Raw genomic sequence first — 18,024 nt, forward strand, 5'->3', positions numbered from 1 at the left:
AACAGACAGCTGCAAGGTGAAGCCCGCGAGAGGTGAGTGCGGAGCTGCGAGCAGCAAGTATGAAATAACCAATCAGTGTGGCAAAGGCTGCAAATGAATGTTTAGCACACCGCAGCCACAGAGAAGCACACATCCCCACTCGTCTTCCCGGGTGCACGAGCTCAGAACTGGGAAGACCAGCAGTCTCGAGCAGCCTTGACCTCACCCGCACCTCCAGCACCCAAGTAAAACCGTGTGATTGCCCAATCACCTATTCGTTTTAGTCACGAATTCTGTCTTATCCAATGTTTGACCAATAAGGTAAATTCAGGAAACAACTTGGTACTGTGTGCAGCCACGCAGACAGGAGACAGCTACCTGTTCAGGCTTTGATAACCACCAAGAGGAAGCCAAGCAGGGTTCCGTATATCCACGTGTTGACATACAGCTTCCGCCCAGTCTCGCTCACAAGCATGCCAACAGTCAAACCACTCAAGACCAACACTGATGGCAAAGTCTTCTTGAGACTTAATTTGGAATGAACACTCTTCCCAGGAAATCTGTCTCTTCTTTCAGGATCTGGCGAATCATAAAATTCTAAAAGCAACCTAGAGTCAGAATGAAAACAAAATTTAAGCTTCCATTTCACTCATTTCAATATTTCAACTTAACAAATATTAACTGGATACCTAGGCATACCTAGGCTGTGCTGAAAAAAAGAAAAAGTTCTAGACCCTTGGAAAGCAAAGATGCACTGTTCACAGATTTTCAGGACTTTCGAAACAGCTGTTTTCAGTCATGTGATGCAAACGCTCCACTGGTAAGCTTGGCAGCAGCTGACTCAGGCGGGGCTAACGCGGCTCCCAACCCAGCAGCCACCGAGGCTCGACCCTGCTCGTATGACATCGCCTGTCTGTGGGATTACAAAGCAGCTCAAAGAAGAACAATAAGGCAGTGGACTGATTTTCCCAAATGTACTCCTAAAAAGAGTGAAATTATAATGGAAGATAGAATATGTTCAATGTAATGATCTCGAACAGGGAAATGCCTGCCGTGGCCTCATCCATCGCACTCCCAGAGCTAACACTTCCACAGGGCAGGCCGAGCCACACGCGGGCTCAGCAAGCCCAGCCTTCCCTCCGAGAAAACACTTTCATGTTAAACGTCCTTTAACCAAAGTGGCCCTGAGTAGATGTCTTCATGAGTTATGTCAAACAAAGCTAGGGGAAACGAAATGGAGAAAACTCAGTTTCACCGTCAGACTACTACCCTTCTGGAATCAAGCCCTAGTGCAATACAAGGAAAAGAACAGCCTACTGGAGGAACAGGGCGGCTGCATTACATCTGTGAACAGGAGTGGAATCTGGGAAGTAGTTAAAATCTTCAATAAGTAAAGCTTATTAATACACTTTTTTCAAAAAGAAAAAATGCACATAAGTTAAAAGACATTAAAAAAAAAAGACCGTCATGCAACAAAATTCAATTTTCAAACAGCAGATCTAAATCTAAAACTCACTTTTTATAAAGAAAATTATAAAATGTCTTTCTTGTATTCAAAGTTACTAATATATTCTACTCGCTGGGGCAAGGCTGCTAAGCGGCAACACTAGCCGAGTTCCACTTCAAGCTACGCTTCAGCTGAGAAGAACCTCCATACGCCTGCGCAGGTGTTCAGCAGGCGCCACACACGGCCTTCCGCCAGCTCGGCTACAGCCAAGAAACTGCTGAGCCTGAACACGAACAAGAGAGCCACGTTCCGCTGCAGAAATGACGTGACACGGGCAACAGGACATTCTGCTTGGACAAATGACACGACAGCCAGCTCCCATCTCCCCGGCCCAGGAAGGCTGAGCTGCCATCAGAAAACCCGCTTTGTTGTTTTTTTCTTCTTCTTACTAAGTTTTATATCCTACCACACAGGCCACCTAACAAGTTCTTCCATGGTGATTTGTAAAGTAAAGCTTAAACATGAATAGATAAGCATGGAATAAGATTCGACCCAGTTTGTGAAAGGGACTCTTGAGATAACAGGCTGTTTAAAGTGTTTACAACAGTGAAATTCAGCTGTGGCTTTGGAAGTGCTGGCGCGGCTTGTACTCACTTATCTTTGATCTCAAAACGCTCCTGGAGCCACCTTTTCATGCACGCCTCTCCTCCTGGGACATCCTTTTTGTCTATACGATCTATGTGTATATGAATTGTTGGGCATTCCTTGCAGAGGAATTCTAATAAAGAAAAAATTTTCACTTTTTAGTATTTTAGAATTAGCATATATTCTTTATTTAGCATTGTATAAATACATGTTTTTTTTAAAGAACAAAACTGGCAGTTTGGGGGATTCAAGCTGAAGCTTGAATGAAGAACATACTGTAGCTTCCATAATTACCACAATTACATAAGCCAGTAAAGTTAGATAAATAGTAACAAATGTTATTTCTCATATAATGACTTTTAATTTTTTTAATTGGAAAGACAGATATATAGAGAGAAGGAGATACTGAGAGAAAGATCTTCCATCCACTGGTTCACTCCCCACATGGCCTTAATTGGCAGAGCTGAGCCGATCTGAAGCCAGGAGCCAGGAGCTTCTTCCAGGTCTCCCACGTGGGTGCAGGGACCCAAGGTCTTGAGCCATCCTCTATTCCATTCCCAGGCCACCAGCAGGGAGCTGGATGGGCAGTGGAGCAGCCTATACATGAGCCGGTACACATACGGGGTCCTGGTGGATGCAAGGTGAGGATTTAGCCACTAGGCTATCGCTCTGGGGCCATAACTTTTCATTCTACTGGTAGCCCAGGAATAGAAGCTGCAACCTGCTACAAGTCCTACCCATGCCTCTGAAGGAATCCCCAAGTGCCTACCACCATCAGCTCCACTGCACTCAGATCCCCAGCCCCTCCCAGGGCAGCCCGCAGCTCACAGGGTCACTGCAGTTCCCCCAACAGACCACGTGCTCCCACAGGGCTTACCCGGAGTCCATCTGGCTCTCTACTGGCCTTCCAACCCTGGCACAGAACTGTGCACCTGAAGGTATTTACCAATGCACAGGTCAGAATGGCACTTAGCACAGCGGTTAAGATGCCCCTTGGGAAGCCCGCATCCGTGTGGCAGTGGCCGGGATGAGTCCAGCTCTGCTTCAGACTCTAACTTCCTGCTCATGTGCCTCTTGCGGGGCAGTACTTAAGTCCTTGACCCCCACATGGAAAACCCAGGCTAACTCCCACGGCTGGTTTTCGCCTGTGCTGACCTGCCTTTCGTAGGCTTACAAGGAGTGAACCAGGCATGGAGAGCTCAGCCTGTCCCTTAGACTTTCAAAAACATAAAAATCAATCAATAAAATTAAAAATACTCAATTCTTAGTTCCTGTGCTGACAGACCAGCTCCTACCACTGACCTCGGGGCTGCAGCCGATTCCGCAGGACAGCGGCCTTGTCTCAGGCACACTTCCTGGGTCCTAGTCCCCAGCGCCCCTGGCAGCTCTCTCACCATGAGGCCTGAAATAACTGGGCCGCACAGCAAGGAGGTGAGTGCCTACTGCAGGACAAGGAAGAAGGCTGGAACTCCCTGCTTTTCTCTGAAAAAGCAAGCATGTCACATATTTTAAGTTCCTTGGAAAGCAACAAAATATCCCAAGGAGATTTAAAAGATCCCCTTCCCTAGGCAGGCAGCAAGAAGGAGGCCAAGAACTTCAGTCTCCAACAGAAAGTGCCTGAAGATGCCCTCTAAAAGTGACTCTTCTACCCTACAGTTCAAGAAGAGTGAGCTTATCCTTAAGGACACGCTTGTTCTGACAAGCAAGCGCACACTCAGGGCCACCACACGGAAGACCCCGCCACATGCAGTGTCCAGCACAGTCCTAAGTGCTGAGTGTCAGCTGTCACCGTGGGGGCCACGCGATCCTCCTACATCTCCCTTCATACTCAAAAAGACAGATTCTGCACTGTGGCGAAGCAAGGTAGCCCTCGGCCTGTGACATCAGCATCCTATGTGGGCGCTAGTTCCAGGCCTGGCTGCTCCACTTCCGACCTAGCTGCTGGGCCTGGGAAGCCGCAGAGGACGGCCCATGTGTGTGCCCCTGCACCCTAAGAGAGGCCCAGAAGAAGCTGCAGGCTCCTGAGGGAGTCCGTCGACGAAGCTCTCTGTGTCTGGGATTCTCCCTTCTCCGGGACGCCGCCTGTCAGACAAACGGTGACAGCAACAACAGAAGATTCTCACCGCAGTTTTCCTACTTTCTCTCAGTTATATTTCTACCCCCAGCATTTCCTCCGACAGCCACGCAGTCAGTGTGTGCTCACCCTTGACTCAAGTGCTGAAGCAGAGCCTGGACCTTGGGAAGCCCTGCCGACTCGCACAGGCACACACGGACTGAGGCACTGAGACACGCTTCTGAAGGAGGCGGCGCTGCAGTGGGGCAAGAGGGCTCAAACGTGTGCAAGTGCTCCTGCCCGTCTTCCCCCTAAACTGTCCTGTTCATAGCACATTTCCATACACGATTTCAACCGCACTTCACAACTGCACACAGACAAGCACTATGGTCTCCTGGGATGGACGGAGCAGCTGAGGGCCAGACAGGACAAAGTGGAATGCCACTCAATGTAAAATGACACTTGGGAAATTTCAATTCTGAAGATAGGAAATAACTGACAAATCTTTTTCTAAATACTTAACAAAGCTGTTACTATGCTCATAAGCAGAAAGCTGGACTGGAGGTTGAGCAGCTAGAACACGAAGTGGCATTGACACAGGTGTCGCAGGTGGAAGATTAGCTTGCTACACCACTCTGTTGACCCTCCATCTACAACTTCCCTTGGACGGACTGGGGCTAGTGCACACTGGGTTGCAGGTGCGTACACCTGACAGAGACCAGTGCTGGAGAGCTGCACTTATTCTCAAGGAGCACACGGTGTCAGGTGCAGAGGGCCCGACCCCAAGCCATCACACAGCCTGCTGTCTGCGAGCCCGCCATGCGTTCCTCTGGGGGGAAACAAACAAGGCCTGCACCCTGTAGGAAACCTCACCATTGTAGATTCACACAAATTAACATTATGTAACACCTTCAAGGAACGGCGGAAATGTCTTTACTGCCATGCAAAGCTGAGCAACACATTTAAAGTAACAGAAAATAAAGGTCACACATGCCTACTTGTGTAAAAAACCTCATTCAACATAAATGTTTATATGAATATAATCATATAAATTAAATTACATACTGATGATTTATACATTATATTAATATGCATGGATTTTGAAATATTTTTGCACTCAAATGAATATAATTTGTTTTTTACTTACATGACAGAGCTCCAAATAAAGTGGTTCATGCCACACAAGGCCACAAAAGCTGGGACTGAAGCTAGGAGCCAGGAGCTTTCTGTGCGTCTCCTACATGGGTGCAGAGGCCCAAGCACTTCAGCCATCTTCCTGCTGCTTGCCTAACTGCATCAGCAGGGAGCTAGCTGGGTTCGAAGCAGAACAGCTGGGAACAAATCAGTACCCATATGGGATACTGGTGGTGGCTTGACCCACTGCACTACAAAACCAGCCCCAAGACCTTATCCTTTAATCGCATTTTCCACAAATTAAAAAGAAAATCATTAAGATAATGATTTCACATATCTCACAATGCAGACTTAGAAGCATGAGGGATCCTCTCTCTCTCCTTCCACTTTTCTAACACCCCTTCCCATACCTCTGCTCCGACTAATTCTTATTTTTCTTCTGTTTTTATTACTATTTTATGATCCAGTGCAATAGGCTCTGGGATTTCCCCTCCTCCTTCTCCAGGACCCCTTGTCGCATTGATCTTCCCTATATTATTACAACAGTCATCAGTCCATCATTCTGCTATTAAAGTGTATCCTGACACTGTAGGTATGGACAATGACAGACAGCCCAGCATCCTGTTGTCAAGATAGGGATTCCGGGCCCAGCACGATAGCGTAGTGGTTAGGATCCTCGCCTTGCACGCCCAGGATCCCATATGGGCGCCGATTCTAATCCCTGCAAGCCTCACTTCCCATCCAGCCTCTTGCTTGTGGCCTGGGAAAGCAGTCGAGGACGGCTCAAAGCTTTGGGACCCTGCACCCGTGTGGGAGACCAGGAAGAAGCTCCTAGTATCTGGCTTCGGACTGGCTTAGCTCCAGCCGTTGTGGCCACTTGGGGAGTGAACCATCGGTTGGAAGATGTTCCTCTCTGTCTCTCCTCCTCTGTGTATCTGCCTTTTCCTCTTTGATTTGCAAGTAGAGACGCATACTGCATTGTTACCTTTACATCCTATGACCGTCTCTACTACACAGTTACTGTACATCTCCTCAAATGAAAAGCCAGGAAACAAAATCAACAGAAAAAAAATTGGAAAATTTACAACAACATGAAGTTAAATAACATGTTACTGAATGACCAATGTGTCGCTGCAGAAATGAAAAAGGAAATAAAAAACCTTAATGAAGAAATGATGCTGCTGTGTGACCTGTGTGTCACTGAAGGAATAACCAGGGAAAGAAAGGCTTTTCTTAAGAAATGAAAATACAAACAAAAATATCAAAACCCATGAGATACAGCAAAAACAATATTTAGAGGGACGGTCATAGCATCAGGTGCTTACAAAAAGTCAAGATATCTCAAGTAAATGATCTAATGATGCATCTCAAGGACTTACTAAAAAAAAAAAAAAAACAGGAAGCAAGAAATGACAAAAATTACAGCAAAAATAAATGGAATTAAAAATAAAAAACTGGGCCCGGCAGCGTGGCCTAGTGGCTAAAGTCCTCACCTTGAATGCGCCCCGGGATCCCATATGGGCGCCGGTTCTAATCCCGGCAGCTCCACTTCCCATCCAGCTCCCTGCTTGTGGCCTGAGAAAGCAGTCAAGGATGGCCCAATGCTTTGGGACCCTGCACCCGCGTGGGAGACCCGGAGGAGGTTCCTGGTTCCCGGCTTCGGATCGGCACAGCACCAGCCGTTGCGCTCACTTGGGGAGTGAATCATCGGACAGAAGATCTTCCTCTCTGTCTCTCTCTCCTCCTCTCTGTATATCTGACTTTGTAATAAAAATAAATAAATCTTTAAAAAAATTTAAAAATTAAAAAATAAAAATGGCAACAAGAGCCATTTTTAAGCAAATGAGCAAAACAACATTTTAGCTAGACTAACAAAGAAAAACAAGAGAGAAAAACCAAGTAAAATTAGAAATAAAAAAGAAAACATCCTAAGAAACTAGTAAGATGATTTCTTCTTGCTGAACAGATCCTTGGATCATTATGTTGTGCCCTTCTTCATCTTTTTAAATATGTTTCCCATCAAAATTTATGTTATCCAATACTGCAATGGCTACACCAGCTCACTTTCCCTCCCCACTAGCCTGGTGTGTCTTTCCATCCTTTCACTTCCAGCCCCACGTGTCTGCTGGTGAGATGTGAAGGCAACAGATAAGTGGGTTTTGTTTTTAAAACCCAGTCTACTAATCTATGGCATCTGACTGATGAGTTTAAGCCATTTACATTCAGGGTTAATACAGATAGGAATTAATTTGGTCCTGTCACTTTAGCAATCATTTCTTCACTGACTTAGTCTTCTGTTGTTGTTTCATTGGGATGTTCTCCACATTGGCCTTTCATTTTTGTAGGTGCTATTCTTTTCCTTTTAGAACATCTTTTAAGTATCTTTCGCAGGGCAGGTCTGGAACAGGCATATTCCCTGTGCTTTTCTTTACCGTGGAAGATTTTCTTTCATTCTCAAAGGAAAGCTTTGCTGGGTAAGTAATTCTGGCTGACAATTTTCTTCCTTTTAGAATATGAACTATGTTACTCCATTCTCTTCTGGCCTGTAGAGTTTCCTCAGAGAGGCCAACAGTGAGTCTGATTGAGGTTCCTCTGTATTTTAGCAGACTTTTTCACATGTATATTTAAGGATCTTTTCCTTGTGTTCAACTAAAGGGAGCTTGATTATCACGTTATGGCCAAGACTGCTTTTGGTCAACCATAACTGGGAGTACTATGTACCTCCTGTATTTTGTTTCCCAGTTCTTTCTCCAGATTAGACAAGTTTTCCTTTATTATTTCTTTTTTTTTTTGTAAGATAATTTTAGGTTTTTTAAAGATTTATTTTATTTTTATTACAAAGTCAGATATACAGAGAGGAGGGGAGAGAGACAGAGAGGAAGATCTTCTGTCCGATGATTCACTCCCCAAGTGAGCGCAACGGCTGGTGCTGTGCCGATCCGAAGCCGGGAACCAGGAACCTCCTCCGGGTCTCCCACGCGGATGCAGTGTCCCAAGGCTTTGGGCCGTCCTCGACTGCTTTCCCAGGCCACAAGCAGGGAGCTGGATGGGAAGTGGAGCTGCCAGGATTAGAACCGGCGCCCATATGGGATCCCGGGGCGCATTCAAGGCGAGGACTTTAGCCACTAGGCCATGCCGCTGGGCCCTCCTTTATTTTTTCATTGGATATATTTTTAAATCCAGCTTCTCTTTCTGTGCCTTCTGAAATTCCTATAACTCTAATATTTGGCCTTTTAATAGTGTCTTTCAATTCTTGAATACTTTTTAAAGTTTGATTCAGTTCCTCTTCCAGATTTTTGGTTCCCACCCCTACCCTGCCATTGTTGAAGGAAATGTTTTCCAATTCAAAAATTCTTTCTCCTGCCTCGCTCATCCTATTATTGAGGCTTTCCATTAAATTGTTTAATTTGCTTCATTGTGTCCTTTATTGCTAATAATTTGGCTTGATTTTGTTTCAGTGTTGCCATTTCCTGTGTGGCATTTGCTTAAATTCCTTGAATTTCTCTATGTGCTTCTCATTGTTTTTAAGAAGCTTCATAACAAGTTTTTAAAATTCTGTATCCATCATTTCCTCGATGTCTCCCTCAATTAAGTCTGGGGTCGACAAAGTTTTTTAGTCCTTTACAGAGGAGGCACCAGTAGCATTCATTGTGCCTGTCTCTGCTTTTGCCTTGATCACTGCTATTCTGGTTAGCAGATTCCCACCTTCGGGCGTTTTTAACATGTGTCGCCCACTGGTCTACAGGTAGATTTTCCTGACTGCACTCAGTGCCTGGTTCTTTGCTTGCAGTCACTTGAGCCACTCCCTCCAGCAAGTTTCGGTCCTGGGTTCTTGTGCTAGGCTTTCCACCATGGTCTCTGGAGCCCCAGCTCCTGGCTCACCACTTTCCACCCTGTGATCCTGTGCTGTAGCCACACCACTGCCTGCACAGTCTTTCTCCCTCTCCTGGTTTTAACAGTGACTGGGATTAGGGAGACATCAGCTGTCCTAAATCACTGGGCTGTCAGCAGTGCTGGTTTTGCTGGAACATGCTGACCGTTAGGTCTGAGGTCCTCCTGGACCTATTTTGGGTGGAACCTGCAGGATTCCAAATTGGTACTACTTCTCTGTAAGACAAGTGTAATGCATTGAGTGAGAAGTGAGTTCTCTCCTGGCTCAGCGCCTTTCAGCTCGTTATTGTTTGTGCAGCCCCACAGCCTTTTCCTTAGTACACAAAATGGCACCCGACGTGGTACTGGTGAGGGTGTAGACTGCTGTCTGTTAGGTCTGGGGGCCACCAGGACCTATTTTGAGTGGAACCTATAGGATACTAAATTGGTACTGTATTCCCTATGGGACCAGTGAAATGCGTTCAGCTGGACATGGCTTCTCTTTTAGCTCAGCACATGTGGAGGTCACTGTTGTTCCACCAGCAAAACCACCTTTTCCTCAGTACACAAAATGGCACCCTATGTGGCACTATGAAATCTACCCTGTTCCCGTACCTCTGTGCTTGCGCTCTGCCACTCGGACTTTGTGGCCCAATTAAGCACATGAGCAGGATGGGCAGCTCTAAGCCTGGGCTCAGCTCCTGAGCTCTCGGTGAACTCCCCTTTCTACCTGGCCATGGTCGAGTTCTGACTGCTGATCACCACTGGGTATCTGGCCACTGCACACCCTCCACTGTCTCTACTGCTTCCCCATGTCCAGGAGTGTCCAGCTGTCCCTCTGGTGTTGGAATAGCCTCTCCTACTGCCCAGGGTCATTGTCTCTCTGCTTCACCCTGGTAATGCTTCTCCATCTGTTTGGTGCCCCCCATCCACTAATTATTAAAATGGCTTCTTTTCTTTTCTCTTTACAATCACAAGCTTAACATTCCAACAGGTAGATATCAAGACACAGAAGTAAAAGATAAAAGAAAATGCAAATCTGTTACTCAAGAGTACAGGCCAAAAAAAAAAAAAATCCAATTCTAGAATGTTAATCTTGTATGTAAATGTTACATTGTTTCATATGCTAGGTATTAGCTGCCACAGATCAGAGAATACAGACTATATTTGTCTTTTGGGAACTGGCTTACTTCACAAAGCATAATGGTTTCCAACTTGTGGATCCATTTAGTTGCAAAAGACAAGCTTTCATTCATTTTCTGTGGCGGAGTAGCATTCCAGTGTCTGCACTATGCTAATTTCCATGCAATTGCAATTTTAGTGTATGCGCTGCCGAAGTGAGCTCACGTTTTTTGAAGTGGTTTGTAGTCGAAGAAAATTACAAGTATCTCAAAGGAAAAAAAAACCTTTCTAAGCTCATTTGCTTAAACACAACGCCAATTAACAACTGGATAATTGTCCTTCAGTCTTTTTTTTATAATGTCTACATGTTGAAGGGTCCACCTTTCATGTATTTCCATAAAAAAATTCTTATTTTTGAATTCTATTTTCTAGAAGCATTTTGAAGTATTCTTGTTTTTTGAAATATGAAATAGGAAATACTAGGATCATATACAATGCTAGCAAAATATTAAATGTTGTCCTTAAGCACAAGATTTATGAAGATATACCACTGATTTTACAAACAGAATTTTGAGAGGCAGGCATTACACCGTTATCAGAGTGCCAGCTTGCATTCTGCTGCTGCCTCCTGGCACTGGTCTCACCCAGCCCCGGATGCTGAGGCCCTGTGACGAATGCAGCTGGGGATGGAAGATCTCCATCTCTCCCTTCCTTAGTCACTGCCTTACAAATAAACCAACTTTTTTTTTTTTTTTAAGATTTACTGATTTTTGTTGGAAAGACAGATTTATAGAGAGAAAGAGAGACAGAGAGAAAAATTTTCCATCCACTGGTTCACTCCCCAGGTAGCCACAACAGCCAGAGCTGAGCCAATCTGAAGCCAGACGCCAGGAGCTGCTTCCTGGTCTCCCAAGAGGGTGCAGGTTTCCCAGGCTTTGGGCCGTTCTCTACTGTTTTCTTGGCCAGAAGCAGAGAGCTGGATGGGAAGTAGAGCAACCTGGACACAAACCAGCACCCATATGGGTTCCTGACATGTGGAAGGCAAGGATTTAGCCACTAGACCATTGCACTGGGCCCAAAATAATCTTTTTTTTTTTTTTTTTTAAGTATATGACAGCAACCATATTGACATGGTTTGTGTCCCAGCTGCTCTACTTCCAGTCCCGCTCCCTGCTAATGCCTGGGGAAAACAGCAGAGGATGGTCTAAGTGTTCAGGCCCTGCCACCCACATGAGATTCCTGAATGAAGCTCCTGGCTTCGGGCTGGCCCAGCCCTCACCACTGTGGCCACTTGGAGAGCGAATTCAAAAATGGAAGGCTTCTTCTAATTTCCAAATAAATTCTTTTAAATGTAATCTTAGCCATTAAGCCTGCTATGAAATATTGGGACTCCTTTGATCGATGAAGTATTATCTCGCAGTAGCTCTGCTTTGCATCTGTCTTACCATGAATGAGACTGAACTTTGTTTTTCCTCCTGTGAATTTTTTCTTCTAATCCTTTATTCACTTTTCTTTTAACTAACCACTTTCTTTTCAACCTGTAGAAGCACTTTAAGGAAAGCAAACCCTTGTCTGTAATTCAAGTTGCAAACATTTTCCCAGTTTGTCTTCAGTCTCGATTTTACACTGGTATATTTTTCCTTGAGGAAATATTTTTCTCTTTAATTGGCCAGAATGAGATTTATTTCCTGTACCATTCAAGTGTTACAGTTAACAAGCTGAAGCTTTTCAAAAGGAGATGAGTTACAGTGGACACAGCCAGGAGGCTCCCAAGCCCTGGTGAACACGGGGAGCAACGGGAGACAGGGTGGACTCGGAACCCAGGCGACAGGCCACCTCCAACACGGTGATTTACTCTCTGAGGGCACTGAACTCCTCGGTGGGCTGGATGGCCACAGTGCAGTGACCGCAGTGTATCCTGGCACCCTGGGAGCGAGCTGTGAGCTGGGAAGCCTTCCCCGAGGGCCACCTGAGGGCTACGAGACTGAGATGAGGGCAACCAAAGGGAAGGGATTTGTCTGCAAAGAGGGCTAGTGCCCAGCAAGCCTTCCACTTGTAGAAGCTGCCCAGAGGCGCTGGACTTAGGTGTGGTCACCACAGCGAGGCTCTGGGCACGGTAGCCAGCCCAGGGGAGCTGAGCACTGCGCGACAGAAAGATCAATGGAGAACGACACCCACACTGCACTTTGGAAAACCCCTTGGCAGCTGAAGAACCGATGGGGAACTACGTGGTTTCCCAGTGCACACTATTACATCCAGACAAGCTTAACCTGGGCAAAATCCTTGCAATCCTTGCTAACATACAAGTTCTTTAAAATGTTTATTTCTGAAAATGTTGCACTGTAGGTAAGAATATTATTCCATACAATTTCTAAGATACATCAAGCTCAGGAATGCTTTGGGAACAGGTCTATACTCCTGGCGGTTCACACCGCTGAACAGCCACCTCCAAGAGACACAAGCACACTGGTGAGCCGGTTAGCTCAAGTCCAAAAAGCTGCCATGGAGAAGATAAAAACCCAGTGTTCTCCCCATCCCAGCTTAAGCGAATACTCTGGAAACAGCCATGTTCCATGCTTCCTTGTCTGCCTATCCCCAGATTTAAATTTACCTAAAAGTCAACAGTGTCTTTGATTAAAATACACCACATCATTCTGCTTATTTGAAATTTTCTCAGGGTCGGCTTGGTGGACTCGCCAGTAAAGCTGCCTTCTGCAGCGTTGGCATCACATATGGGTGCCAACCGTTTGTCAGGTGCTCCACATCTGCTCCATCCCTACTCACGCCTGGAAAAGCAACAACAGATAACGCAGGCTTCTGGGCCCTGCTGCCCACATGGGAGGCCAGACAAAGCTCTTGGCTCCTGGCCTTGTCCTGGCCCAGCCCCAGCCTTTGTGGCCAACGGGGAGTGAACCAACCGATGGAAGCTATTGTTCATTCTTTCTGACTTTCAAAATAAACAAATGAGTATTTCCCTTGTTAGTTCTGACAAACACTGACCACAGCTCAAACGTCTTTAAAACACAGATTTTTGAAAAAAGAAAGTCACATGCTCTCCTTGTCAACCGACACTAAAGCTCATATATACCTTAAGTATATTTAAAGATTAGCACTGATCGTTAATGCGCACCTCAGTTTGGTTCTCCCCTAACTCCTTCCTTTCCGTAGTGGAGTATCTGTGTGTGTGTGTGTGTGTGTGTGTGTGTGTGTGTGTGTGTGTGTGTGTGTAAATTTTGGGCAGGTTAAAGACTCCCAAAAGACTCACACAGCAGCCAAGAAATATCTAACTTAGCAGAACGAGTTATATTTCAACTGTTACAGATTAAGCACATCTTGAAAAACAAATGAAATCAATGTAAAGAAAAGCAGAATGGACTTCCATAAAGCCCGCTACCCGTACGTGCCACGTTTTAGGCCATGTGTGGTGTCAGGGGTGCCAGTGTTAGAGCATACAGCTTCCGGTGCACAGAAAGGTAACTCACCAGTCATGGAGGGCGACTCTTTCCGCTGCCCTTTATCAGTTTTGCCCTCATAAACCACTGTAACATCATAAATTGCATCTAAGTAATTCTTCAGAGAATCAAAAGCGATATGAGTTGCCTTTATTCTTGGTGTTAGCACATGCTTTAATGCTGGGAGACCTAGAAAAGAAGTTGGTCAGTGTGGCCATAGATCAACAATATATTTGACTTCTGACCTGGTTAAATTTCTACAAATAAACCTACCGTCCTAATTGCATAGGGCTTTGGGTGCAAACAGCACTCTCCCTTGCCTTTTCCTACTTAAACCACGTTTTTCTTGAACATCTCCATATACAAGACACTGTGGAAAGCTGTCAGAAAACCAGCCATCAGGAACCTTCCAGCCCGTGGGGAACTCTTCCAGGTGGTAAAGCCCCCCAGCTCCTCTTACCTTCATGCATACCAGACATTCCCTAGTGCTGCGCAATGTTAGCATTTATCCTTCTCTGCTACCCGGGTTTTGGTACCTTCGACTAACCTGCTGCTCCATACACATTCCTGCGCACCCCTGAGACCTCAGGTACTTGGTGCTATTCACTCAGGTCAATTTTTTTTTTTTTAGCTTCTACATGACAGAAAATATGTAGTACTTGTCTGCATTTGACTTATCCAGCACAATGCCTTCCAGTTCCATCTACTTTGCGGCCAAGTAATACCCTTATATGTAAATACATCGCATTCTTTATTCATTCATCTACTGATGGGCAACCAAGTTGAGGCCATCTTAGCAACCGTAAAGAGGGCAGTAATGAACACACATGGGCAGGTATCTTTTTGGTATGCTGAGTACAATGTCTTTGGAATACAAGAGTGGGAAAGTGGATACTATAGAGCTACTTTCAGTTTTTGGGGAACCTCTGTCATATTTTCTGTAGTACCTGGGCTAATTTGCATTTCCACCAACAGTAGATACATTTTCTTTTCTCCATATTCTCACCAGTATCTGTTATTTTGGCTCTTTTTTACAATTCTAACTGGGATGAAATATCATCTCACTGTTGTGCTAACAATGTTGAGAATTCTTTCATTACTCCACTGGCTGGTGTATTTTCTTTCCAGAACTGTGTTCATATCATTTACTCAGTTTCAAAAGGATTATCTGCTTTTTGTTGATAAGTTTTTTGAATTCCTTATATATCCCGGACATTCAGTCTTCTGTTCGGCAGTTTGTAGAAACAAGCTCCCACTGCGTAGGCTACTCCTCACACTGCTGTTTCCTTCGCCGCAGAGAAACGTCTTAGCTTGTTGTTACTCCTTTGCTAAATTTCACTTTGGTTGCCTGTGCTTTAGAGGTCTTATTTGAAAAATCACCACCTCTATCAATGACATGAAGTATTTCTATGCATTTTCCCATAGTTTTATAATTTCAGGTCTTACATTTCGAACTCTGGTCCACTCTGAGTGGGTGGTTATATAGGGAGAGGCGCAGATGGACAGGACACATTGTTTCTCCACTCACCAGCTGACAGGCATCTGGCTTGCCTTAGCATGCTTTGAAGCTAAGAATCACACTGCCATGAACGTGCACATAAACTACATGATAGTAGAAATGAACAAATTTTGGCACAAACCTATTATTTCAATCCTTACATGTATCTTAAAATACTTGTAAAAGCTTCCTAAACTGAGACAATATCGCAACATGGAAAGCTCCTTGTACATTCTCTAGCTCTCTCGCTGGCAGCAATTTCTGCCTCTCTCGCCCTCCTGGTCCCTTCCACCTCCCTCTGACTTGGTCATAGGAGCTGCTGATTTTGACAGAAAACAGTAGCTCTCTAGACATGACGTGAAAACAACTAGAAAACACAAACCTGATTTGGATTTTTGCTGCCTCTCTCCAGGGAAAAGCAGCTACATGGGGAAGAATAGCTATAATATGGTAGGGCTGTCCCATAAAAGAATTTTTTAAATGCTGGATGGTGTGGGAAAGAAAAAGATTCCCACAACCACATATCAGGCTTAAGTCCCCAGGGCAGGACCAGTTTAATTTATTCATAAAGTTATAACATAAATCTCAACAGTATACAAGCTGAAAAACATCTGTCAATTCAGTTAACATTTCCTTCTTTACCATTACAGTTCATATAGTATTGTGACTGTATCATCATACAGTCCAAAGTGTGATGTTCAACACAAACAAGTAATTACAGAATCTAAGTTAATGAGGAAGTAAATACAAATGTATTTCTGGAAAGAAAGGAGACAGGAGAGCAGAGAAGAGGAGGCGGAAGGGAGGGAGGTAGGAAGGAGTAAGGGAAGGGGGGAAGTGAGTGAGTTACAATGAGGGTTTGGAAAAGTCAACTTTGTGACATTCATCTAAGAACTGGTCATTAGGGATGTGCATGTGGCCTAGTAATTAGCATGCCAGTTAGGATAACTGTCTCCTATGAAAGTGCCTGGGTTGGAATTTCAGCTCCATGTCTGATTCCAGCATCCCACTGATGTGTTCCCTGAGTGGTAGATGACAGCACAGTTGAGCCTCATGACCAAGCCGTGGGCCTGGATTGAGTTCCAGTTCCCAGATCCAGCCGTAGCCCAGCCCAGGCTGCGCTAGGGCATTTGGGGAGTAGATGGATTTCAGTGGATGGAATCACTCCTGTTTCTCAAATAAATAAAAATTAAACAGAAAAGCCATTACAGGGCAGCAAATCAAGCCACTGTGTGGGGCACACACATCTCATGTGGGAAGTGTGGGATCAGGTTTGGCTTCATGACAATGCACACCTTGGGACACAGCAGACGCTGGCTTGAGTTCTGGGGCCCCTGTCACACATCTGCAGATGCAAAAACTGGCCCCTGGCTTCAGCCTGGCCTGCCCCAGCTGTTTCGGCATTTGGGGAAGCGACCCAGCAGATAGAGAAATATCTTTCTTTCCAGGACTTTCAAATAAAAATGAAAATACGCTTTAAAAACAGCCATTAATAACGTGCAAACAAAACTAATTCTAACAATCTTCCACTTGAGAAATCCACTGAGAGCAGCTCAGATTACTGTAAACATGTTTTTCTGTATTTAATTCTCTATATTAAATCCATATTCTGCATGTTTTATTTTCCAGCTCTAGAAAATGAACAGCTAGGCGTTTTGCAGCAGCAGGCTTGCAGGGAGCCTGCAGGATGACACCAGCCAGCCCGAGGGAAGCCTGGGGGATGACACCAGTGGAGGTGTGCAGGGAAGTGGGGGCTCATGTTCAGGCAGGCGGAATAAGCCTGGGGATTTCCCCATGTCCTTGGTCCCAGGCAGGGTAGGGGAAGGGGAGAGTAGAGCTCAAGCTTAGCATGCTGGCCTGGTGTACCAGTAAGCTGGGTTTGGGAAACTTTGAACAGGCCTGGATCTTGTGTGTGCACAGGGGTAAAATTCCAGGTCAGCAGATGAGCCAGGAGTTTGAGACACTAGTAGACACGCAGAGCTCCAGGCCAGCAGACCTCCCCACTGGAAGACTAGACTTAGGAAGGCTGGGCTGGGGGACATATCGGCTCCCTGGCGTGAGGAATGTGGATTGGTCAGGGAAGGGGATAAGGAAATAGTTGGGAGAGAGGACCACTGAGGAAATATGTTGCAGCGGAGGAATGATGTTTCAGAGACTTCCACTGACAGGGCCACTGTACTTGCAGGTAAACGAGGGGGCTGACACCCAGCAGATTGGAGGGGGGGAAGCTGGAAGATCTTTATGGACCAGACTGATTCACCAGCCCACTTGGGAGACCTGAGCTGGGATAGCCAGCGCGGATCACTGCGGACTACGATTCACTGACACACACTACAGCTAGGACTTGGACTGCACACGGCAGGGCTGCATCGCAGTATCCGCCAATGAAAGCTGGAACAGAGGATGGGTAATTTTGACAGGACCATGAGCTTAACCAGCACACAAAAGAACCAACTCTGGGGGCAGATTCTGTAGAGGATAATTAGGCCCAAGCTGTGGAACTGTGATTTCTGCCGGTTGAAGAGCTGGCGGTGGTGAAGGGCGAACCAGGCATAACCATGGAACCAAATGACACCCATGGATACTGAGTTTGGGAACAGCCGGGTTGGTTCTGGCTGCAGTACCCACAGGTGCACCCAAGAATGGTGTACCAGGTGGTCTGGGACACAGCATCCACCAGCTCATACAAAGGCCAGGACAGAGGGGGCAGACCTTGCCAGGTAAAGGCCTAGCACCTGCTGACACTTGGGAGATCTGGGTCTGGGAGTGGGAAACTACCCTAGTGGACATAGCTCCTGCCTGTGAGCATGTCATCAGGCCTGGG

At 45.7% G+C, this 18,024-nt stretch overlaps 1 protein-coding gene across 2 annotated transcripts in view; it reads right to left on the reverse strand.

Moving 5' to 3' along the window:
• Nucleotides 1–299: 299 nt before the first annotated feature.
• The window catches only part of AGPAT5 (1-acylglycerol-3-phosphate O-acyltransferase 5), a 59,252-nt gene continuing 41,527 nt past the window's right edge, over nt 300–18,024 (reverse strand). The window contains exons 6-8 of one of the 2 annotated variants that reach the window (XM_058667317.1): nt 13,733–13,891; nt 2,081–2,204; nt 300–587 (exon numbers count right to left, since the gene is read on the reverse strand). In XM_058667317.1, coding sequence (XP_058523300.1) covers nt 362–587; nt 2,081–2,204; nt 13,733–13,891 — 509 coding nt within the window. In that variant the 3' untranslated portion in view covers nt 300–361. The remainder of the gene's footprint in view (nt 588–2,080; nt 2,205–13,732; nt 13,892–18,024) is intronic. The other variant, XM_058667318.1, reaches the window with a different exon arrangement.

The sequence above is a fragment of the Ochotona princeps genome, chromosome 7, assembly GCF_030435755.1.
Source record: "Ochotona princeps isolate mOchPri1 chromosome 7, mOchPri1.hap1, whole genome shotgun sequence".
Taxonomy (NCBI): Eukaryota; Metazoa; Chordata; class Mammalia; order Lagomorpha; family Ochotonidae; genus Ochotona; species Ochotona princeps.